This window comes from Crinia signifera, chromosome 3 (assembly GCF_055691185.1).
Source record: "Crinia signifera chromosome 3, ASM5569118v1, whole genome shotgun sequence".
Classification (NCBI taxonomy): domain Eukaryota; kingdom Metazoa; phylum Chordata; class Amphibia; order Anura; family Myobatrachidae; genus Crinia; species Crinia signifera.
The window spans coordinates 277194122-277220437 of NC_139219.1; the positions used below are offsets into that span (position 1 = coordinate 277194122).

The 26316-nt window shown below is 45.8% G+C and overlaps 1 protein-coding gene across 1 annotated transcript in view; it reads left to right on the forward strand.

Moving 5' to 3' along the window:
* NGEF (neuronal guanine nucleotide exchange factor) overlaps positions 1–26316 on the forward strand; it is a 133635-nt gene that overhangs the window by 16879 nt on the left and 90440 nt on the right. Inside the window, exon 2 of the mRNA XM_083178135.1 lies at positions 7133–7452. Coding sequence (XP_083034261.1) covers positions 7197–7452 — 256 coding nt within the window. The 5' untranslated portion in view covers positions 7133–7196. The remainder of the gene's footprint in view (positions 1–7132; positions 7453–26316) is intronic.

Here is a 26316-nt window from a genome sequence, read left to right on the forward strand (position 1 = left end):
CAGGGCCCTCCTACCTCCAAGTCTGTCTGTTGTTGCCCAGTTTGTCTTATCACTGTCTACTATTGTAAAGCGCAACGGAACCTGCTGCGCTATATATGAAACTGTAAATAAATAAATAAGGAGGGAACACCTCCCAATGGGACTGCCTTGGGTGACTGGCAGGTCGGACTTCCAATAAGAAGCCACTGCCAGTCACAGTGAAGCCTTCTTCACACAGTACCTGGGGGTAAAAAAGGGCCACCAACACAAGGCCTTGGTGACAGTCCTTAAATACTGCCTGGCAGTTTATTATGACACACACACCTTGTTATACCATGCCTGAGGAAGAGACCTAAGAAGTCTCGAAAGCTTGCATTTTAACAACATTTATTTTTGTTAGCCATTAAAAGGTATCATATTTGCTAGATTGCTATTTTGTTTTTCTCACTGAGGAACAATAAAACTTTTCCTGGCAGTTTATTATGAAGCTACACCTGTTTTGTTGCTCTGGTACCTAATTTGTTACATTCCAACAGCCAGCCTCCACGAAGGTGTCCAACCTGCCTTACTCAGCACTGTCCCAGTGGCAGTAAATTGAGACTGCAGGTTCCAGACACAGCAATTAGTTTGTGGCAAGCAGAAAGAATGTGTGTCTGGCCATGGCTGTTATATATATATATATATATATATATATATATATATATATATATATATATATATATATATATATATATATATATATATATATATATATATAAAACTGAAGAAGAACCTTTCTACACACCAGACCTAGACCCTATTCAGATCTGATCGCAGTACAAATTTGTTCTCAAAATGGGCAATACCATTTGCACTGCAGGTGGGGCAGATGTAACCTGCAGAGAGAGTTCAATTTGGGTGGGGTGTGTTGAAACTGAAATCTAAATAGCAGTGTAAAAATAATGCAGCCAGTATTTACCCTGCACAGAAACAAACTTACTCACACAAATCTAATTCTCTATATACATGTTACATCTGCCCCCCCTGCAGTGCACATGGTTTTGCCCATTTTGAGAACAAATTTGTACTGCGCTCAGATCTGAATAAGGGCCCTAGTTTGCTTTCATTATCTTCTATGTCATTGTCAGGTCCTTAACTGTGTTCATTAGAAACTGTTCAGTATGTCCTCTGAAGTGTACTCTCCATAGTGCTTGAGGAATGTCTTATTACATGCTTACATCACCTATTTGCCTTCTGCAATATGATATATTTTGCACAATTTTTTAGGTTTGCCAGTGGGGGTGCAGTCCATCATATATTAACAATGTTACTGATGTGTGCAAGGGTGGTTCAATAAATAAGGTAATTAGACCTCTCAATGTGTAAAATGATTCAACTCATACTCAATAGAATGGTCTTGGTACATTTTATAGCCGGATTTTGACCATTGAGATTGATCAGGGATCGCCAACCCGTCGCTCGGTAGTAACAGGTAGCTCGGCTGCTCCTCTGCCATAATTGCACTCCTCGCTCGGCGGCAGGAGGTCAATTAACGCAGAAAAGTGACCTCCTGCTGCTCCGCCGGCGTGGTGCGGTCCTCACTTGTCGGCAGGAGGTCATTGGTGTAAGAAAGTGACCTCCTGCTGCTACGGCGACGTGGGTCTCACTTTACAGCCTGAGGTCACTGGGCGCGCTTTCTGCTACAGCAGCTGCACTTTGTCGGGAGTCGCACTCCTGAACTCCGTTGACGCCGCGGTCATCTCTCTGGGCCTCCGACTTCTATACCCAGCTGTGAACGCCTCTGAACGCCTTCACGGATCTGGTACATTTCCTCTGTGTGTGTGTGATCCCCACTAGCTACATTTGCTGTGTGTGTGTGTGTTCCCAATGTTTTTTTTTTTTTTATCTTTAATGCTGGCTATTTAAGGGCACAGGGTGTGTGGGCATGTACCCTGCCAGGTCTGTTAATTAAAATCTGCTGGCTCACAGGTTTTTTTTTTCTGGTAAAATATACTGGATATTTGAGGGCAGAGGGTGTGTTTGTGCATGTGTGTGTGTGTGTGTGTGTGTGTGTGTGTGTGTGTGTGTGTGTACCTGACACTTTGGGGGCATACCTGACACTGTGGGGGCATACCTGGCCCCGTGGGAGCATATGTGTATCTGGCACTATTGGGGGCATATGTGTATCTGGCACTATTGGGGGCATATATGTGTATCACACCCCCATATTCATTGGCCGCACCCCATGTGGCTACAGCTCTTAGAGCGCTGACCTTACCCCCATAGCGGAAAAAATGGGGAATGTAGCCTCGCAGGAGTTCCACGGTAGTAGGTGAACCCCCTAATTTCGGGTGCGTGCCGAAGGCACGCGCACATGTCCCTTCTCCTCTGCCTCCAATGTTGGGAGGTATGTATGCGACATATTGGACATTGCAGGTTGTGGCATATTGTGTCTGGGGCATTGCGGTGTGTGGCATAATGTGCCAGGGGCATCACAGTGTGTGGCATAATGTGTAAAGGGCATTTTTTGGTTAGTATGCAGATTTTTAAAATTTTATTATTTTTGGTAGCTCTTCGGGCGGTTTATTTTTTCGCGAGTAGCTCCCGCCGCGAAAAAGGTTGGAGACCACTGAGATAGATGATGGTGAGTTAATTGTCTCCCAACACAAATGAACCCGTTAGTGTGTGCGTGTACAGGGATTATAGGGCCAAGTGGTTCTCATCTTCCATCAAACTATATGGGGGATATTTACTATGATGGGAGTTCTATTTTACATTGGATGTTGCTATGGGCAACTAATCAGAATTCACTTCTTATTTATTTAGCACCTTCTAAAAGATACTCTAATAGATAGTGAAATGAAACTCACATCTTAGTAAATTTCCCCATACAGTATGTTTCTAAATAAAACATGCACACATGTAAAACAGGAACACTAATAGGTATGGAAATATATTCCCAGGTGCAACCAAGATAAACAATTGAAATCGGTATTACGGAATGAATATAATATTTTTGGTTTTACAGTATTTTGTTTTGTAGTAATTATTTTTTTGGTCAGATTTGGTTTCTTTCTTCTTTGTCTTTTTTAGTTTTTTTTCTTTCTTCTTTGTCTTTCTTCATTTCAAAATGTCACTGGATCCTCTTGTTTATAATGTTCCTCAAATGTACTTAGTACCAGTTATAAGGTTATAATTATATTTCATGTATCTCTTATGCCCCTTTCAGACCGCACATATTAACCATTATATTGCCGTTTTTTTACCTTTTCAAAATGGTAATATGTGTGGTCTGAAAGGTGCAGAGGGATTTTACCGTTTCCGAAAAAAACATATTTTTTTGGGAAAAGGAGGGTCCTAGCCGTTTCAGACCCGTTTGTGTCTAGAATGGGTCTGATACGGTATCCCCCCCCCCCCGGGCAGCGCGGGGAAGGGAATGTGCCTCTGGTCTGGGGGGGGGGAGCTGTCGTGGGGGTAGGAAAGGCTGCTTGGGGGGGAGGGGGGAGATCTGTGCTGTGGCTGCGGGTCTGGGAGCATGGTCCTCTTCACCTGTCACTCACCGCCGCAGTTCCCATCGCGGACCTCTCTCTCCTGTTGCCGGTGCTCTGTGTTCAGGCACATGCCACTCTTTGCACAGCGCGCCTCCTGCTCCCGCTGACTTCTGGTCCCGGGAACCACACATACGCTTCTTTTCCGGAGCGTGGTGTCTCTGTGTCAGCATTGTGACGACACCACCACCACCAGGAACTCTGCCTCAGCGTGACGTCAGGCACAGCAGCCAGCTACACTACTATACTGCGCCGGGGGCTGTACGAGTGCGGAGCTGCCGTGATGTCAGCTCCGTTCCTGCTGCCCGGGGACCCTGAAGTTCCTGCTGCCTGGGGACCCTGAAGTTCTTGCTGCCCGGGGACCCTGAAGCTGCCGAGATGCTGGAAAACATCTTCGCTGTGCTGGGACTCTTCTCCCCCTGGTGTCATTGGGTCTGCTGCCAGGTACCGGGGGGCAAAGGGGGTGGCAGTGCTGTGGGTATGGCTTCTCAGGTGGGCACCAATAGGTAGTGCTGCACAGAGGGCTTTGTTCTTTGTATGGCAGCAGTGACAATTCTCCACCCCAGTGGGGGACTGTAAAGCTGCGTTCACACCGCAAACCTGCTTTAGACCAGGTATTTACATGCGATGTGAAAGGGGTTAAACTTATTCTGACCCGTTTCAAAAAACGTTTTAAATACCTGGTCTGAGCAGGTTTTGCGGTGTGAAAGCAGCATTACTTACATACAATAAAATGTTTCTCTACTTAATTCTTGACCACCTTTCAGCAGTCTCCATTAATTGTTGTAATTTTCCCTTTAACATCCTCATTTTTATTATCATCAAACTGTACACCTTTTCCCATGCTCTATAGTGTATATAGCATAGCTTCTTCAGCTCCCCAGCTACTGTATTATTTCCCATAATCCATTCTGGTGTCATTAGCCAGGCTAGACCTGGCAGCCTCTTCAACTCCTGAGAGTATACATTTATATAACAAAGACACAATCAAGCAAAATCCATTTAAAAAGAAATGTATTAAATATTAAAAGTTTCAAAGTATAATTACATTTTTTTTCTCTGCATTATAAATTAGAAAATGAGTGACCAAGACTAGCTGGCAGCTCTTTCAAACTTGTCCTATAGAAGCACCAAGCTGGTGGTATCCTTCTGACTCACAAAGAGTCATCCTTCAGCACTCAGGAGAGGAAAACCCCCCATGGAGGAAACCTCTGGGGACCCGTGGCTGAAGGACTGCCTGTCCGTCTGGGCATTAGGAGGCTATGCAGAGCTACATTAACAAACTTAATGAAATACTGTGTGAACATTGCATATTGAAATATACATTATACCCTAATAGCTAAAATTGGCTGATATTGCTCCTGTCCATGTCTCCTGATATTACCCAATTCACATTCCTCACAATGCTGCACAATTTTTGGAAGAGGATGCTCGGGTCGGGATGAGCATCCTCTTCAGAGAGGTCCCATTAATTAGCCAAAAATAGACAATAGACAGCAGTGGCGGCTCTTACCTCTGTGTTTAAAAAAAACCCTCCCCCCCCACCTCTGCTGCCAGACCCTACCGCCAGTGCCCGCTGGTCACTGCCGCTGCCTGCTGGTCACAACTGCCGGTCCTGTCCACTGTTATGGTCATGTGACCGACGCATGTGCAGTAGCTTCTTCGGTACTGTGCATGCGCTGGCCCCCAGCCTCTATGGGCTACTTTGCCAGCAGTCCATAGAAGCATATTCCCGGGTCCGGTGCATGCGCAGCATTGTCCTCAGTACTGCACATGCGCAGAATCTGTTTTTATGGGCAGCCACTGCAGCAACCCATTGAGGCATCCCGGAGGGAGGGAACGACTTGGGTTAATGTTAGTTCAGACTTTCAATAAGAAGCCCCTGCCAGTCACAGTGAACCAGTTCAGTCTCACATACTGCATCTGGCTTCACACAGTGGCGGATTTTACCTGGGGGGGGCTGCAGCCTTGCAGCCCATTAAGTAAAAGACGCCACTGGTAATAACAAAGAAAAATTTGCTAACACTTATTATGATAGCACAAAATAGATTTGCTTTTAGGCTTAAAATTATACAGCAATTATAATATTACCTGTTGCGTGAAATCTTCAAAAATCATAAAAAAATATAGCCAAAATACCTACACAAAATCATTTAATGTGATCTGCAATGTGCCACAATTGTAATCATCCAATAAAAAGCATCTACATAGTTCTAGCAATATTTTCATTATCATTCACGTATATGTACAGGCTCAGCCCACAGACACCCACAACAGATACTGTCAGAAATATCTGCTCTTTCTAGTGGGTCTGTGCCTATTTACAACTACTGTGCTCGGCCTAAATTAGACCGCCATTTCCCTTCCGTGCTCTGCCTCTACTGTCACAAACAGGCGCAAGTGTAGACATATGCGTACAAGTGTGCATATCATATCCAGTATCAGGCTTTTAGATGGGGTCAATTAGCGGCGGTAAATTACAACATCTAATTTAACATTGGCCATGCAAAGAGTGCAATTAAATATATTCCATTATATATCATTTTCTTTGTAACGCTGTTCTTCTGAGAATTCCTAATCCCTTTTAAAATAACATACTGTCAAAGCTATCAAACATGAACAGTGGAGCAACCATTTGAGTCATGTCAAACTGTGGGAACTTGTTGCTGTATATAAATATATATATATATATATTTATGAGTGATTTAAAAATTTGTTCTATGAGCAACTGTTATCTTTAGAAACTGCTTTCAGAACTCAAAGTAAGATTTGGCACTTTCCTTGTTTCTGAATTCTGTCTTTCATGGTCAAGAATGGAGTTGCATACTCACATAAGTGCTGGCACCAGAAGCTGTGCCTCATGCACTGGCCAGACCTTTTATCATATACAACCCAATACACCAATACATCCCGCCTCATGCCCTTAAGCTTACATCACTGACATTTCTCCCATTCCCTTACTACTTTACTTTTTACTGCGGTAATAAAATAACATTGATATAAGAGAAAGTGCACAAATTCTTCCACCCTTAATGTTTATTTTGGTTCTGATCATGATGCTCAGCTAGTTGTAATGTCATAGTTATGCTTTGTGTAAGGAGTCACAGCTCAAAGAAGAACAATAGAAATAATTTTTTACTCCGATTCAGAGCACCCAATCTTTGAAGTGTGTCCAAGACGCCCTAGGCAGGTTTCCCAATGGTTGCCAAAACTGGACTTGTCTAGAGATCAATGCAATTCTACTAGAGGTTTATGGGGTGCTGATTGAAGGTGGGGTGGCTTTTGTCAGCGGAGTGTCAAGAAAATCCGGTTCCACTGGCATTGGTGGCCATGTATCATCAGACATTCTGAGCAGCCATTGCTCTAAATAGGCTAGTGGATAAGTGTGATTTATTAAGCTTGGTGAAGTTATAAAGTGTCTGGTTTTTATCAGCGGCCAATCAGTTCCTACTGTACAGTACAGTACTGTAGGCAGGTGACAAATTGTGAGTAGTGGGAGATGAAGTTCTTCTGTTTTTTTATTATACATCTTACAAACAGCATGTGAGGTTTTTAAAAATGCTATAGACTTGTACATGTCCTTTTATAAATTACAGTTTCTTTGTACTTTTGTTTCCCACCTGCAGTGATGATATAATAGGAAATGAAGACGGATCACCTGTCTCCAGCATCTTGAGGTGAGGTGGAGAGATGAGGCGTTTTACTAGAGAACCAGATAGGGTGATGGGACTGGGCACGAGGACCCCAACACAGGTCTTTGGAATGAGACAGAACCAGATCACAGAGGAAGAGGAACAAGATGAAGAACACATGGAGGGCTGCGAGCAGCCCCGTTACATCCCTATCCGTAGGCACTCTCGTTTTTACACATCAATGAGAGCACGAAAGCATCGGAAAGATAGACAGAGCAGTAGAGAAGGCATGGAAATACAGACGCAGAATTCTGGTGAGTGGAAACCTGATGGCATCTGTAGTCAGGTACATGTGTAGCGTTGGTTCTCAACACTTAAATGCCTTGGTTAATCATGTGTGTCAGGTAAAATGACTGATCTACTGTTTGATAAACTCTTGCTGGAGCCAGATCTATTATCTTTCATGAACTCTTCCCCATTATTTAATGTTAAGAAATATCACAATTAGCGGTGCCACTGATAAACATCAAATCTGCCCGGGCCGATGCTTGCTCCTCACCATAACGAATCATGGGGGTCCATAAAATGTATTGTTTGCTGACTGGCTCCTTTCACTGTGCAAGGAGTGTTCGGTTTTGTAACGTAAATCCTTAGGACTTGTAACTCTTGAAGTCTTTGCTTCATATAAAGGGCCTGATTCAGACCTGTTTGCTAGTCGCATGTTCGCAGGTTAGCGGACAGGTAAACTCCACCTGACCGAATTCCCACCTTTTCCACAATTTTTTTTTTCCGTTTGCAAATAAACGACAGAGATGGCCCGCTGCCCGCCCCACAGAGGCATTGACCTGTCTGCATCAACATGCCCCACACAGGCATCAACCTGTCTCCATTAGTAGTCCACCTAGTGACTGTCGACCTAGAAATTGTCGACCCAGGGACCGCATACCCCAGTATGATCATCTGGCCCTATAGTATAAAATCAAATCCACTGACAGTCAGGGAGTTTTTCATGAAAGACAGAGCAAAAGTAATCCTGCTGGATCGGTAGATCTGTAACTCATGAAGCAACATTACAAACAATGTTATCATTTATCTGAACTATCCCTGACAATCATTAACCATATTCCATCACTCCTTCTCATCGTGTAGAAACATCTTGTTTTTCAAAGATCAATTTTAACTTTTTTTTTTGTTTGTTCTGAATTTGCTATTTATTTTATGTACTTTTTGCCTTTTAAAAAAAAAAATTGTTTAAATTGTATGAATTCGCAAATTGTAATAATTTGCAGCCCAACCAATTATTGTGAGAATTTGGGGGATTATTTAGACCCGATCGCTGGGCTGTGAATTCACATGTGTACTGGTTGTAGTGTGAATGTGTTAAAGTGGCCATACACACGCAGATTTATCTTCAGATCTGGCTGGTTGGAATAAAAATATGGTTATGGATGAGAGCAAATGACAGTTGACCATTTGCTTGGAAATGCTGGAAAACTGACAAACTCACACTCATCCATAACCATGATTTTGCTCCAACCAGCCAGATCTGAAGATAAATCTTACTAGTGTATGGGCACCTTAAGGCAATCCTGTGATAAAATCCATAGTCTTCACAAGCCATTTGTGGGTGTCACGTCAGAACAAAACGCAGGGTCTGTGACAGCAGCTCCGGCCCTCGGTCAGCCTGTTTTTATCACACTGGCTGAGTAGGTCCTGGGTTACACATAGATTGCACACACTGGGGAAATCATTTCAATGTGAGTCAGTTGCGTGTGAATTAGCAGCAATTAGCCTTGCACAGGGAGGGATTTCACTCTGTCTGGGTGGTGCCGGTGACTATCTGATTGCACCTAATTGAGTGAGAAGTATCAGTAGCATTCATGCAAAATAGGAATTGCGTGAGAACTAGCATCAGTGTCGTATATATACATTTTGGTGCCCTGGCCAAAAAGAGAATTGGTGCCCTCCCCCCAAACACAGAGACACAAAATAGGGACAGTGCGCGCCGAAGGCACACGCACAAAATGTTGGGGTGTGACTTCATGGGGAAGGGGCATGGCCACTTTTTAGTACCAAATCACATTACACCACACAGTTGTGTCCATTATTCACATTACACCATGCCGTTTGTACACATTCCACTGCAGCTGCACCCAAGCTCACACTGCACTGCAGCGGAACACGCAGGATAACACTACATGCCCTGGCACACACAAACAAAGGGTAACAGTGTGCATCAGATACAGTGCAGGATAGAATGCAGGATACAGTGTGCCTCAGATGCTGTGTTTACAGTGTGAATCAGATACAGCGTCGGGTGGCTGTACCGCCATTCGCAGGGCTGGTTCTGGTTGACTTGCAAGGGTGCGAATTCGCATCTGAGCAAATCAACCAGAATAACCCCCACAGTCAGGGTTATGAGTTGGTCGGTAGTATATAGTGTGGGTCGGATACAATGCAGGCCAGATACAGTACGCATCAGACACAGTGTGGCATATACTGTAGGGCCTGATTCTGATTCACTCGCAAAAGCAAATTCTCTCTCTTGTAGACAAAACCATGTGCACTGCAGGGGGGCAGATGTAACATGTGCAGCGAGAGTTAGATTTGGGTGTTATTTTGTTTTTGTGCAGGGTAAATATTGGCTGTTTATTTGAACACTGCAATATAGATATCAGTTTGAAGTACAAACTCCACCCAAATCTAACTCTCTCTACACATGTTATATCTGCAACACCTGCAGTTCACATGGTTTTGTCCATTAGAGAGAGAATTTGCGGTACTTGTGAGTTATCCGGACGTCCGATTTTTAAATCGGGTCGGATCGGGACATCGCATCGCATCGCATGCGACCATCGGATGCGATGCGATGCGATGCGATGACCCGATTTTTCCATAGGAATCAATGTTAAAATGGACTGAGTCCATTTTAACATGGAATTCAATGGGAAAAAGGGGTCCTTTTCATACCCCTACTATCCAAGTGGGCATGGAGTTGGATATAAACCTGTGGCGAGCGTAGCGAGCCACCGAGCCCGAAGCGTGGCGAGCCCCGCGAGGGGACACGGAATACCGTCCCCTCGCGGGGCTCGCTTCGCTCGCCACGCTTCGGGCTCGGTGGCTCGCTACGCTCGCCACAGGTTTATATCCAACTCCATGCCCACTTGGATAGTAGGGGTATGAAAAGGACCCCTTTTTCCCATTGAATTCCATGTTAAAATGGACTCAGTCCATTTTAACATTGATTCCTATGGAAAAATCGGGTCATCGCATCCGATGGTCGCATGCGATGCGATGCGATGCGATATCGTATCGCATCGCATCGCATCGCATCTGATTGTATGCCTTAACTTAAGGCATACAATCAAAAAATCGGACGCCCAGATAACTCACAAGTACCGAATTTGCTTTTGCTAGTGAACCAGAATCATGCCCATAGTGTAGTTTGGATGCAGTGCAGGTTGGATACAGTATTTGTTGGATACAATATGGGATACAATGAGGGTTGAATACAATGCAGGATACAAAGTGGGTTGGATAGAGCGCGAGAAAAAGAATGGGTTGGATACAGTGATTGATGCTATGAGGACTGAATACAGGGCCATGTTGCACTGCAGGTGGGGAATATGTAACATGTGCAGAGAGAATTAGATTTGGGTGAGGTGTGTTCAAAATGAAATTTTAATTGCAGTGTATGAATAAAGCAGCCACAAGTTACCCTGCACAGAAACAAAATAACTCATACTTGCCTACCTGACCCTCTCCATGCGGGACTTCCTGTGCTTCCCTGGTAATGCATACCTCCCAACTTCTTTGCTTCATAAATAGCCGCGCGAGCGCCTGAAAAGGGGGTGGGGCGTATGCAAATGAGGGCATGGCTTATGCTAATTAGCCGCAACCTCATTTTCATACGAGAATAAACGCTGTGCGCATGCGCACAGCGTCTATTCTATTAGATTGGGGGGTCTCCCAACTGCAACCCCCCCGCAGCGGGACAATGCCTGCCGCGGGTGGGACAGCGGGACAGGACCCGAAAATCGGGACTGTCCCTCTGTAATCGTGACAGTTGGGAGGTATGGTAATGTGTGATTGCTATCACCTGTGGTGACACACCTTTACCTAGCTCCCCACAGGTGCTGGCAATCATACATTACCAGGGAAGTCCAGAAACAGAGCATTTTCTCCCTGAAGGAGAGGGTCAGGTAGGCAAGTATGAAATAACTCCACCAAATCTAACTCTCTATGCCAGGCATTCCCAACCACGGTCCTCAAGGCACACCAACAGTGCAGGTTTTAGTGATATCCAGGCTTCAGCACAGATGGTTTAATAAGAATCACTAAGGTACTAATTAAGTCACCTGTGCTCAAGCCTGGATATCACTAAAACTTGCAATGCTACATTTTCCCCACCTGCAGTGCAGAATGGTTTTGTCCATCTGCAAAACTTGCAACCTTGCTCAGGCCCCTAGAACAGGTTGGATACAATGTGGAATAAAGTGCAGTTTACACATGCCTCCCAACATGACCCTCTCCAGGAAGGACACATTGCTCTGCTCCTGCACTACCCTCCTAATGTATGATTGCCATCACCTGTGGTGAAACACCTTTACTTGTCAATTACCCTGTTCAACACAAATGTTGGCAATCATACATTAAGCATACCTCCCAACTGTCACGATTACAGCGGGACAGTCCCGATTTTCGGTCCTGTCCCGCTGTCCCACCCGCGGCAGGCATTGTCCCGCTGCAGGGGGTGGCAGTTGGGAGACCCCCCAATCTAATAGAATAGACGCTATGCACATGCGCACAGCGTCTATTCTCGTATAAAAATGAGGTCGCGGCTAATTAGCATAAGCCGTGCATTCATTTGCATACGCACCGCCCCCTTTTCGGACGCTTGCGCGAGTGTCCCTTTTTCTTAAGCACAGAAGTTGGGAGGTATGCAACAGTCCCGATTACAGCGGGACAGTCCCGATTATCAGGGCCTGTCCCGCTGTCCCTCCCGTGGTCGGCAGTGTCCCGCGGTGAGGGGGGGCTGTTGGGAGTCCCCCCTGTCGGCTGCTAAGCAGCGGGGAATAAACGCTGTGCGCATGCGCACAGCGTCTATTCCCGTAGCCAGGGGGCTGGGGGCATGGCTAGAGGCTCACAGAGCCTCTGGGTCATGCCCCCATAGCGGCAAAATGGGGGCGTGGCCTCGTGGGAGAGCCGCGAGTATAGGCCACACCCCCAAAATTAGGCCACACCCCTAATTTTGCAATGCGCCTACGGCCCTCCTCGGACTCCTCCAAAGTTGGGAGGTATGCATTAAGAGGGAAGTCCAGGAGCAGAGCATTGTGTCCCTCCTGGAGCGGGTCATGTTGGGAGGTATGGTTTACATATAGAGCAGGATACAGTGCGGATTGGATACAATACGGGATATAGAGTGAGTTGGATACAGTTCAGTTAGATACAGTATGGGAAATAAGGCCTAATTCAGACAGTTTGCTAGGCTGCAATTTTTGCAGATTATCAAAACCAAGCTGCACTGTAGTTTGGTCACATGTAATCTGTGCATAGAGAGAGATTTGGGTGAGGTGTGTCCAAACTGAAATCTAAATTGCAGTGTAAGAATACAGTAAGTATCTGGTATCCACAGACTGCAAACTAAAGGCACAATGTAAGGTATGACCTAAAAATGTACACAATTTGCTAGTCTTAGGGATGGATTTGTGGCACGGCTCTCCTTGGGTTGGTGTGGCTGAGTTGCCTTGGGCGCTTGGGGTGGCACACCTTAACATTTATATAGCACTATTTATTATCCACTAGTATTATACTACTAGCATTTTCAGTTTTGTAACACTTTACAACCCTTAGCTTCTGCCTCCTTCTTATTAACACACTAAAGGCCCCCATACACTACGCAATTTGGGCTAGATTTCACCCAATTCTGTCAAATCGGGCCAACTACTCAGGTGAAATAGGTCCACATTGCGTAGTGCATGACATCCGATCTGATCTGATCCGCAGTCGGGGGTCGGATGGTCTGCACATAATATAAATCATATGTGCAGCTATCAGCGGCACATCCTGGGTGCTAAGCACCCACAATGAATTGCATTCGATGTGAAAAGGAGGCCGCTGATTGGCTGACAGAGCTCTCACAGCCAATCAGCGGCCATGCAGATTTTTGAATTGGATTTTTTTCAATTCTCCCACCCCCCGTCTGCAGCTCCCCGGGTTAAATGTGATAAAATGCACCCGATTTATCACATGTAAAAAAAATAGCAAATCAAGCGCCAAATCTTATTGAGCTCTTCATGGGAGCTTCCTGGGGAGCTCAGGGGAAGTTGGGGCCGACTTGTCCTTAGGACAAGCTGGCCTAATGCATGGGGCCCTAACACCTTAGATTTTCACTTATGTGCTACCCTAGGGTGACTGGATTTTTCCGGCTTTTTGTGGGGTCCTGTGTCCCAGATTCAAACGTAGTATTAGGAACCCACCAGAGATATGAGGTCACCTTGATGCTGGTTGGTGGGAAAATATTTCTTGGCCAATGATTTGATTGGTCAATTGTTGATTAATAATGTGGAGTGTGCATCTGCACTGTGTGTTTTTCTTTGCCTCTAGAGCAGGGTTGATACAATGTGGTATACAGTGCAGCTTAGATATAGAACGGGATACAGTGCAGGGCTGGATACATTGCAGGATGAATAGAGTGGGTTGGATATAGTGTGGGTTGCATATAGTGTAGAATACAGTGCAGGATGTACAGTATACAGTATGGGTTGGATCATACTTGCCTACTTTGAAAACTAATTTCAGGGAGATTATAGTTGGTAGTAGAATTTTGCACAGCTCCCCATTGAGGGTGCGTGTCATGCTACACCCAAAGGGCATGTCTAGTTCCATATATGGAGAGATTGTGAAAAGAGATTGTGAAGTGGCACCTAGAAGCGTGGGTGTGCACTGCTACATCTGAGAGGAATCATTTAAAATGACTTATATCCAAATGTAGATGAGCCCCAAAGCAGTTAGTAAGAGCTACTATACTTGCTAAAGTGCTGAGCTAGATAAATGTATCTCTATCATTCCTTTTCCCCCAAAAAATGTAACAATGTAATGTGGGCTAGGTGACATGAGGGCAGTGGCGTAACAATAGCCCCGCAGCCCCCGCAGCGGGTGCAGGGGGTCTGCGGGGCTATTGTTTCACTGCTGCCTGCTTGCGCCCGCCGCCACCACCTCTGTAGCCGGGACACGCACATCTACTTGTCTGCGGTCCCGGCGCTTCTCCTCCAGGCTGGCTCGGCTCCTGTCCTGACCTGCTGCTATTAAAATCTCCCTCCCAAGATGTCCGCCGCCTTATAGCAGACTTTTTTTGGATGCTAGAGGAGCCTCCTCTAGCATCCCAAAAAACGGTCTGCTGTAAGGGGGCGCACATAAATTGCGCAATTTATGAAGTTACGCCACTGCATGAGGTAGATTGCTAGACTAATGAGGGAGAGAGGGAGACTGCTGCTATTTCAGGGATTCTCCTGTAGAATGCAGGAGGGTAGGCAACTATGGGTTGGATACAGTGTGGGATACAGAACGGGATGGATACAGCATTTGTTGGATACAGTGTGGGATACAGCGCGGGATGGATACAGAGTGTGTTGGATACAGTGTGGGATAAAGCCAGATCCGGCCTTATCCAATTTGATGCTCTAGGCAAGATTTATGTTGAAGGCGCCCAGCTGCCCGCCCACTTCCCCCTGCCAGCTAATGGGATAGTGAAAGGAGGGGAGAGAGATATTTCAGTCGGTCTGAAAATAACGGGGTGGTGACAGCGGCGGCTGGGCGGGTAAGAGGTAGAGACAGTGGTGGCTGGGTGGGAGAGAGGTAAGGTAGAGATCATGGGGGCAACAGCTGATATGTGGGAGAGAGGTAGAGACCATTAAGGGCAACAGCTGTGACTAGGTGGGAGAGCGTAAGCGACCTCGGGGGGTGACAGCGCTAGAAGATTGGAAGTTAGGGTGCACAGATAGCAGAAAACCAGGATGCCAAAGTGTTAAATCTGCCTGTTGTTATTCTTGGCTCTCCATCTTTGGTGCAGCAGCAGCAGCAGCATGTAGAGGGGGAGGGCTTGTAATCGGAGTGCAAGGGGAAGTGTTCCAGTGCTTAGTAGCAGGAACAGAAAGCTTACTGCCAGCCTGTGCGGACGAGCAGGGGAGGCACTGCGGGGAAGGACAGATCAGCTTCCGGATTGAAATCTCATGCTTCCGGCGCTGCAATCATACACACTGTGGCAAGTGCAGCAGGACAGCAGAGAGGATGCAGAGAGCGCCTCTCCTGCCATGCGCCTCCATGGGTGAGCGGGCGTACGCGGTGCCGGCCGGAAGCTCAGAGCCAGCAGCACTGACATTTGGCTGGGAGGCTGCCGCCCCTAGGCAATTGCCTAGTATGCCTATGCCTAGGGCCGACTCTGATACAGCACGTGCTGGATACAATGCAGGATGGATACGGTGTGGGTTGGATACAGTACAGGATATAGAGCAGGTTGGATACCTAAGAGGGCATGGTGTGTGCGGGATACAGTGCGGGCTGGATACAATGCGGAATGGATACAGTTACAGTGTGGGATATGGAGCAGGTTGGATACATTGAGGGATATAGTGTGGGTTGGGTACAGAGCAGGTTGAATACAGTATACAGATACACCAATAGTACACTTACTTTGGCAGGGGGTCGGAGGTGTCGACTGTGTCAGCAGTTCAAGTGTGCCAACAGTGCGGGAGTGCCGGCAGCCTCCTTAGGGTGTGGGTGCTGGTGGAGTCAGCAGCACAGGGTGCTGTCTGCACAGTCCTCAGTGCAAGGGGGAGAGTGGTGCTATCTTACTTGCTATCTTGCTGCAGGTGAGGGAGGCCAACGCTGAGTTGCAGAGGAGCGGCGATGAACAGGCATGGCTAAAGTTTTTAAAAGTCTAATTGATATCAATGGGAAACCACTGATTGGCTGAGAGCCGTTACATATTGGCTGTCTCAGCCATTCAGCGGCAGGCCATTTCTCTAGGAAGTGAGGAGTTTGCAGAACTCTCCGATAATTCTCAAGTTTTTTGCTGCAACATCCATTGTGTGACCATGTTTAACATGATACAGTCACAGCCCTAGTGTGTGACAGCACTGTACTCCCAGATGGTGAGAGATATAGAAATATGGGTGTTTGCATGGAGATTTCACATACTGTGTGTGATCATCATCTACTTTATGAAGGTCACATTATTACTTCTCTATCTATTATCACAAAGTCCTTTCAATCATTTGTTTGTTGTACACACTGGAGATGTTACTAGGTGCGGTTGCACATGCTATAAAAATAGATATTCATTAACTGAATTGGCCCTTTTAGTTATGCCCCAATTGCATGAAAAGATCCCTGCTCCGTGTATCATGTATAACTGAGGTGCGAGCAATCTCTCCATGCGGTATTAATGACCTTATTCTCTTGCAGATTTCATCCATTAATTGTAATGGCTAGCAGTATCAATACACGGAATCTGTGACAGAGTGTACTCTCATGCATGTCCAATCAAATCTATATTAACAGCTGTATAATGCAGAAATGACTGTATATTAGTGCCGTGTAAGCTCATTTGCCACACAATGCTGTTTACATGGATATACTGTAAGGTAGAAGGTGAAAACAATCAAATAAACCACAACAGCCCCATTTGGGAGAGGCCCATATGGCAGAGGTGCAGGTAACTATGGAGGGGTGCCGGACGGTGTCCTGACAGTCGGGATCCCAACAGGCATTTACCCTATGTTGGGATCCCGACTGTCAAAACACCAACAGCCGGGTTCCCGACGGTTCAATCTGTCGGATCTAGGGTGGCCAATCCCGGGATCGGGATCGACGGGATCCCGGGATTTGGCCCCCAAAACACCGGGATTTCAATCCCGGGATTGGCCTTTCCCAATCCCGGGATTTCGGGACTAGACTGCCCATGCACAGTCTAATGCCGGGTAGCATCTGAGCATCGCTCAGACACTGCCCGGCTTCCCATGTACGCGGCACTGCGGCCCTGCGCAGCGTGACGAGGTCATAGGTCACGCTGCGCAGGCCACACAGGCGCACAGACAGCCTAAGCCGGCTTTACCTACATTGTCCTGGCCGCATCCTGCACGGCTCTCGGAAACCCCGCCCACCCACCTTCCGGAGAACTCGCTTACCCACCTCCCGGAGAACTCGCTTACCCATCCTGCCCGGCTCCCGATGACCCCGCACACCCACCTAGCTCCCGGCAACGTCACCATGACCAGCCACCCACCGGACTCCTGGCCGCATCTGCTCTGCCCTGTGACTGTGAGTAAACATGCGGGGCATTTTTTTTTTAGGGAAGCCAATCCCGGGATCCCGGGAATCCCGGGATTGAGCATTTTTCAATCCCAAATCCCGGGATTGAAAAAATGCCCCGGGATTGGCTTCCCTAGTCGGATCGGACCCATCAGCGGCACATCACGGGTGCTTTTTAGCACCCACAATGTTTTAGTCCGATCTGTAGGTGTGTGACAGCGGTGACGCACCGCTGTCACACACCTATGTGCAGTCAGCGGCGGCTGGGAAGCGGCGTCCGGGCATCGGGTCCCTGCGGTGCTGCAGCGAATGAAGAATAAGTAGCGCTATTTGCTGGGTGGCGTTGCGGGAAGCACTGCTGAATTTGAAAACACTGGCCGGACGCTGATTGGCTAAGATTTAGCCAAACAGCATCCGGCCAGTCTTTTCAAAATGTTTTCAAATTCAGCAGCGCTTCCCACGCCGCCACCCAGCAAATATCGCTACTTAGTTCCCAGCTGCCACAAGGACCCCAGCGACTTACTTCCCAGTGCCGCAAGGACCCCACCCCGCATGGACCCCCTGCCCGCGTCCGCCGCTGCCAGCTCCCCGGGGATATACATGCAATAAATAGCATGTGATTATTTATCATGTATAATTTGGCACATCAAGTGCCAAATTGTAAGCAGCCTCCTGGGGAGCTGCCGGGGGGGACTCTCAAGGGCAAACTGGTCCAACTTGTCTTTAGGACAAGTCGGACGACTGTGTGGGGGCCTTTAGCTTCCCAAAGTTAGTTTCTGCCACATAAGTCATTGGGATGGGACAAGGACTATACTAATCGCTTTTTGCCAAATGGTCATTGTACACAGATTCCAGAACTAGTTACAGAATATACTTGATAAATGTTAGCTAGAAGATGACTATGCACAGCTTCTGCACTTTCCTTCTTTGGAAGGTTTGATACATCTCCCTATGCAAGGCCAGCTCTACCATCAATAGGTAACTTTAGACAGCTGAGTCTAGCTATCATAGGATGAAGGATGACTCTGAGAGAGGCATTTTTGTTGAATGGCAGGTGTGGAACTGCTAAGGAACCACTTTCTCATGTTCACCTGAGGGTCTCTAAAGTCAGTATTTGTGTGTGGGCGGTGGTGGGATCAGTAAGCTGAAGTTTTGCCTTGGGTGCCGAAAAAGCTTGCACCTGCCCTGTTCCCGTGTATGATAAATTCTGAAGTGCTAGTGCCTATATGTTTTTTAATAGAAATGTCCTGAAGTAAATGTAAGTTGATAAAAATAGGTTTAACCCTTTTGAGTGTCAAAGTAGGTGTGAAAATTTCCAAGCAAACATTTTTATTCATCGTAATGACCTGTAATGGTGACCTTGTATAGGAAATCTCTTTTTTATTTTATATTTTTTTTATTAACCGTTTCTTATACAGGCACGGCAGGTTCAATTCGGCTTTACAATTAGAAATAGGGATAAAACAAACTGGGCCGACACTCAAATGGTAGGAGGGCCCTGCTCACAATCTATAGGGATATAGGCACCGATACACAAGGATAGGTGTTACCTATTGCATAATGGTCCATTTGCTTGCAAAGATTCTTGGTAGGCTGAATGATACAGTGACCCAGCAAAGTAAGCCAGGGGTCAGTAGGAAAATGAGAGAGCAAATAAGTGAGCATGTTTTGTGCTGCAAAGTAAGGCTGTCATTGGATGGAAAAGAGTCATGAAGGTTACGTGGCTGGTTCTGGAATTAGATTTTTCAGGGTTCAAGGTTGGGAAACTGGATGACAGTCTTATTGTGCGTGGGAGGGCATTGCACAGTGAGAGGACAAGTTGAATGATGTTTTAAGATAAGAGATGTACATTGGTGTAGTTTGGTTTATGGCCTTATGTGTAATAAAAGTATTTTATATTGAATATGGTAGAATACACATAGCCAATGGAGGGGCTGACAGAGCAGTTTTGCAGGTGATGAATGTCTGGTGAGGAAGATTAGCCTCGCAGCTGCATTCATGATGGATTGTGGTGGTGAGAGTCTGTATTGGGGAAGGCCAGTATCGCAATAATCAATGATGATGAGAGCATGGATTAGAGTTTTAGTGGTGTCTTCTGTAAGGTAAGGGGTATTTTGGATATGTTTTTTAGATGTATGTTACATGATTTTGAGACAGATTGAATTTGGGGAACAAAGACAGTTCAGAGTCAAGGATGACACCTAGGCAGCGAGCTTGTTGGGTAGGATTGATTGTTGTGTTCTCAACAGTGATAGAGATTACAGGTTGGTAACTACTATTGGTTGGTGGAAATATAATTAATTATGTTTTAGTGGCCAGTTCCATTCTCCGCGCAGTGAGTAGCATCGGGGAGAGCCCCCGTAGCAATTCTAATCAGCCAACTGCTAAGTTGGAGAATGCAGTACTAGCGGGCATTTTCCAACTTAAGGGCCCCGTGGCAATACTGTTTGCACCGCACTAGGTCTTAAAACAGCATCGCTGCCCTAGTTTTGTCAAAATTTCTGTTTGCACCCCAGAAATCCACTAGTCGGTATTTGCAGCACACTCATTACAATAGCTGCGGGAGCTCCCTCTTGGCGCTATTCACAGCACAGAGAATAGAATTGACCCCATAGGTTATAACATTTTCCAGGAAGAAGAAAAAGGTAGACTTTTTGTTGGGCCACTCATTTAGACAAACAATTTTTATTAAACCATTAAAGTTCAATAGTATACATTAAAAATACATATATCTGTCTCTGCAGATACACCTCAATATACATAATACAAGTTTGGAAATGTTACTTGATGCCCTGATGTGACAAACTATTACTGCCGACACCACCATTTCTCTGTGTAAAAACCAAGCACTCTCTATGTAGCATCTGACAATTGCTGATTGGATTATAATGAAGTGTTTTACATTTATAAGCCTTTTGAGCACCATTGACAAACAATGTAATTGTAACATGCAAGAGTCTCCTAGTGCTTAGGTGGGATGGGATGGATTGCATGAGGTTGCAGGGGATTGCTGCTGTGACAGGCTTTGTAACCATGGTGGTTACATTAAACAGATTTACCCTATACGGATGTGTTATTTATCCTGTAGCTCATGGACGAGCATATCTTGTGACAGCAGCCGAGACACACAGGAATCTGTATGGAATAAGATAGGATTATAAATCAGTGCCCTGTCATGTGTGACTAACGCTACTGGTCTTTTTCATGTTCACTTCAGGGGATTTGTTCACAGATCCTCTTTACATGCACTGGTCCCCGAGTTACTGGTATGGCTGGGTTTTGCTACAGTGTTTTATCTGCATTTGTTACACGCTCGCTTATGTGTCCCCTGATGGAGAGATACAGTTGAAAAATCAAACATCAATTATTCATAAGAAATTAATCTCTATACAGTTACAGTACCTTCAGTGCCGGATTATCCAAGGGGTGCATCCAGGGCCCCCACACCCTTCCCCCCCCCCTCCCCTGATACCTGGCCAGCGTGGGGATCCGGGCAGCGGGGTCCATGCAGCGCTGGGAAGGCAGCGGGGTCCCTGCAGTGGATGGGAAGTCAGAGGTGGGGACCAGGTTTCTCTGGGGATGGCCATCACTTCCGTTTTTATGGTTTTGTGGTCATATCCCCTTTCTGCAAACCTCTGTTGCACCTTACAGAGTTCACTGCCAAGGGTAGCCCTGTCGCTGGTAATTCTGGAGATCCTTATAAACTGGGATTTGGGAAGTCCTACTTTTAATACTTTGTGATGGGTCTACTGGCCCTCAGCAGCGTGTTTTTATCTGTTGGCTTGGAGTATGTTGAAGTATGTTGCCGATTTCCCACTTTGGTGAGCAATACGTCTGGGTAGTGGACACTGGTATCACTGTAATTGTATGTGATTCTTATAGTGGAGTCCCTCATGTTGACGTGATGTAGCAATTTCTCCAACTCCATTAATCCGCCCATCCAAATTATACAAATATCGTCAATAAAATGAGTATATAGGCGGATATGGTTTGCCACAGTTGCATCCTCCTCCGCCAGCATAAATATATATATATAATATAGGTTAAAGCAAAAAAAGTACGCTTAAAGGTGCATTAAATGAGATATAGTTAATAACAAATGAAGATATCTATGGTACATAAGGTAGGGACTCGTACCAAGTAAAAGAACTCTGTGGACTGGGTACCACATGATATGTACATACAAAAAGCCAAGGGCAAAGTTGCTCACGACCTGCCATGAGTAATCACTGGGAAATCCCACAGGAGAACCACAGCGCTGGGTTGCTATGTGGCAGCCCGGGGAGACGCGGTCAGGTGTAACGGGTGAGCAGACGGGAGAGCGTCGTAGGGCACGCTTTTTTTTGCTTTCACCTAGATTCTCACCTCTGTGGATCCCAGAGGTTCTTCATTTTGTAAAAGTTGCTGTGGGTCTGAAGTTTAGACTTTGATGCTGTTAACCCTTTGTTTAAATACAAGGGTTCCAGTGAAACTGAACTGTCATCTAGTGACTTGTTTGGTCGCATAGTGTAACCTTTTTTACAATCAAATACAGCAACGTTTCAACGGCAGTACAGCAGTTTCCATTTCTGCTATGAAAGCATTCTGAAAAGGGGGAATATCAAACTGGAGGAAAATGACAGCCTGACAGTGAATATACCCCTAAATTATTTTTATTTTTCCATACCCCCACTTCAAAATTCCCATTTGGACCACTGTTGATGTGGACTTGTATGATGTGTTCTTCCTGCATCCAGGCTTAAATGTCCCCTGCACTACGGTACATCCATTTTCACCATCCGGTAGACTTTTGTGATTTTGCCTTTGACTGAGGGAATTGTTGTCTGCCACACTGAATGTAGTTTGGCAGCCTCAGGTAATAAGAGATGGCAGACAAAAGTGAAAGGAATTTATTTGATAATGGAAATCCAGATTGATTTTACTATTCTCTTACAGCATCTGTGTCTCTTGCCAACAATGTGTCTTCCACACCCATACAAAAATAAAAGCTCTTCATGGGGTTGTGTGTGTTGCCATAAACTGTCCTGCATATGTGAATTCATAACTGCTACAAAGGCACCATTTTTTTTACTCAATAAAATACATTTCTATTAATCGATTATACATTACAATGAAGGCAAACATAAAGCAAACAGCAGTATGCCTAGAAGAATGAAAGTGAATTAGCCTACATGGCCCTGGGGCTGAGAATGATCAAATACCTTATTGTGGGAAGTGGAGAAAGTGTGACCAGCAGAGGCATAACTCTGGGAGGCAATGGAGTCATCTGCCGCCGGGCTCCTACTCCTAAGGGGGCACCTCATCTCCCCTGTGAGTTTGAATCTGTTCATTGAAAGCCATTGATATTGCTTCTGTGGCTGACTCCCCCTCCTAGCAGGACCATAGACATCACACCCTCTTTATTTTAAACATAATATACATAACATGCACACATACATACACATATACATATATTTTTGTAAGGTGCTGTGGGGGGTCACTGATATTTATCTGGCCTCTGGGCAACTTGGACAAACTTACGCCACTGGTGACCAGTGTTTTGTGGGTGTGGCCTGTGCTATGTGGGCATAAATACCCCATAGACTATAAGCCCCAATGTCTCCATGAATGTGTAAAAAGTATAAAAATTGCATAACTGTGGAAAATAGGAAAAAAACTGTGTAATAATAATAATAATAATAATAATAATACAGTTTCAAGTGTAAATGAGATAGACATGTGTATGACTTTGTATCAAGCACTCAGTCCTCCTAAATGAACAGCAGGGACAGAATGAGGATGTTTTTGACAGTTGATTTCACACACATGAAAGGGGGCATGCTTATGACTCACAGGGGCATGTCCTGAGCCATTGGGGACCGGCCTCATAGCCCACCCCTATCTTTCTATGCCAATCAGAGTCAGGGAGGCTGAATTGCTTGCCAGTCCCTGTCTATCTGTTGCTGAATTATGTTAGCTGAAAAGAGCAAAGATTCTCATTTCCCTATTCCTTATTACAGTCATTCCCAAACTGTGTGCCGTGGCTGCATGGGGTGCCTCAGGACACTTGCAGGCGTGCCACGGGTTGGTGGTCAAGCAGTGGCGTAACTACATTTTGGGCGCCCCCCCGCCGTTAAAGGGAGGGCGCCCAGCCACTCACCCGCCCCTCCGCCCGTCGCCTGCCGCACCAACCCCCGCAGTCTTACCTAGGTTCAGTACGCGCTGTCCCGGCTCCCTTCTTCTGCTATGAGGACCACCACAAAATGTCCGCCCCCATACAGCAGACAGTTTCAGAGAACTGTGTGCTATATGGGGGCGGCCATTTTGTGGTGGTCCTCAGCAGAAGAAGGGAGCCGGGACTGGACCAGCGCATACTGAACACAGGTAAAGACTGGGGATGGGGGGGTTTGCGGGGGTTGGTGCGGCGGGCGGCGGGGTGTAACGTAACTATAGCACTGCAGCCCCCGGCGCCCGCACATGCATAGCGCCCCCCCGCGGTCGCGGGGGCTGCGGTGCTATAGTTACGCCACTGTGGTCAAGGACCAATTCAAATTATTTATGATCAATTATTTATGGACAAAACCAGTGCTGGTGGCTGCCAATCATAGAATATGTGTACAATCAGAAGCAAATCCTGCCCTTTAACACATAACAGAACCTAAGAATCACATAAACAAAATCTACTTAATTTGATATACTTTTTTTGGCCTAGGGGTGCCGTGGAAACATTTTTGATACTCTAGGGTGCTGTGATTCGAAAGCGATTGGGAACCCCTGCCTTATTATATAAACATGTATGGATCTTATAAACAAGCATAAAACACACTACAGTGCACATTAAACAATAGCCCTTATGGTGCCCACACACAGTGAGATGTGTGCTGTCTGCATTTTGAGCCTTTACAGTGATATTGATCCTATTATTTGCAAAGGGTGCGAGGTACAGTTCGCCTGCCATTCCAAAGGCATTTAAACGCCGGCAACGGCATCCGAATTACTTAATTTCGCACCCTTCGCAGGCCCGGATTCGCTATGGGGCAGCGAGCACTTTAGTGCAAATTCCGTCTGCCATAAAGTGTGTCTGGTGCCATGATGATTCACATGATTATCCGCTGCTAATAGGATTGACTCCAGTGTGTGCTATGCAAATTGGCCTGTACACGCGGTGCAATTTGAACCACATGCGATTTGAACTACACTATTTTGACTGCATTACAATAGTCAATGGTGCATGCGATCTAGTTAAAAAATACCTGTGTGCACATACTTTTTTGCCTTGCAATATTGACTACGCGGGAACACGCATTGCAACGCAAAGGCTATGAATTGAAATCAAATGCCATTATTGCACCGTATGTGGGCACCATTACATCTAATAAAAAACAAATGACAGTTCTGTGCTTGCTGAGCACAATCTATGCAGAGCATTAAAGCCAACAACCATGCTGTATTTTGACACGCCACCTAAGAAGGCAAGACCCAGATAACTGCGTATGTTCTGCATTAACCCTGTGTGCCAACGTCTCTGTGAGAGACGTTTAAAATATCCTCTAAATATGACAGAGTTGCTCACATTTGTGATTATCATTTCGGTACTTGATACCTAGTACGGCCACACCGATTTTGATCGGGTCGGAAAAATCGCGTCGATCGCATCGCATGCGACCAAATTGCATGCGATGCGACCGACGCGATGGACCTGATTTTTACATTAATTCAAATGTGAATAGGGTCCCTGGGACTCTATTTTACATTGGATTCAATGTAAAATTGTCCCCAGACCCCAATTTTAACCCCCCTGATGGCTCAAATGCCCCCATTGTGAACGGCACCCCACGATTGACGCCAACCCGAAGCGTGGCGAGCGTAGTGAGCCCGCGAGGGGCGGCGGTACGCGTCCTCCGACCTTTTCATACCCCCACTATCCACGTCGGCGTGGAGTTGAGAATATAAAGTGTGGCGAGCGCAGCGAGCCACCGAGCCCAAAGCGCGGCGAGCGCAGCGAGCCCCGCGAGGGGATGCGTATACCTGCCGGCAAAATGGACCAGATTTTAAAGGAAATCGGGTCCATCGTGTTACTCGTGTACCTTAACTTAAGGTACACGAGTAGTAACGATTGTGGCCGTGCTAGGAAACAAGTACCATCATTTCAAATACAAAATGTGCAAATAAAGATAATATTTTCTATATAAGGTAAACATTACAGGTCATTATGATGAATACAAATGTTTTCTTGGTAATTTTTACACCTATTTTGACAAATTAATTTGTTACTCAAAGGGTTAAGACAAGGAAAGTCATTTGTAGAAATCTATAAATTGTTTTGTCTGCAAATTAATCATACAATCACTATAGTGCATTATTACCTGTTGACAATTTATATATTCTTCAGTGAAAGAAATTGCCTTGGAGTGAAGGTGTGTACACAAGGTTCAATTGCCATGTGATTTGATCCCGATTTGATCGGGATCGAATTGCATGGCAAGCAGCACGCATTTGATTTTGACTACATAGTACAGATCTGTACTACAGTATATAGTCTTACCTGCACAATCTATTTTTCTATTTGGTTTACACTAAATGGGAGCGCGCATCGGCATCGATTCGGGATCGAATGTGGCTGAAACCTGTTTGATTTCGATTTGATTTTGACAATATAGTCAAAATCAAATCAAAAGTTAGTCAGAATCGCACCGTGTGTATACTAGATGAGAGTGAATGAGGGAGTAGTTGAGACATAACTGGTGATCTGAGACTGAAATTTAAAGGCGGACAATCTGACTGCAGCTGCACGACATGGCCACTGATTTGAGACAAGGCAAAACGAGGGCTGCATAGGCCAGAGTGTAGTTAAGAGCCCGGGGATTTAGGGGTTAAACGCAGATACA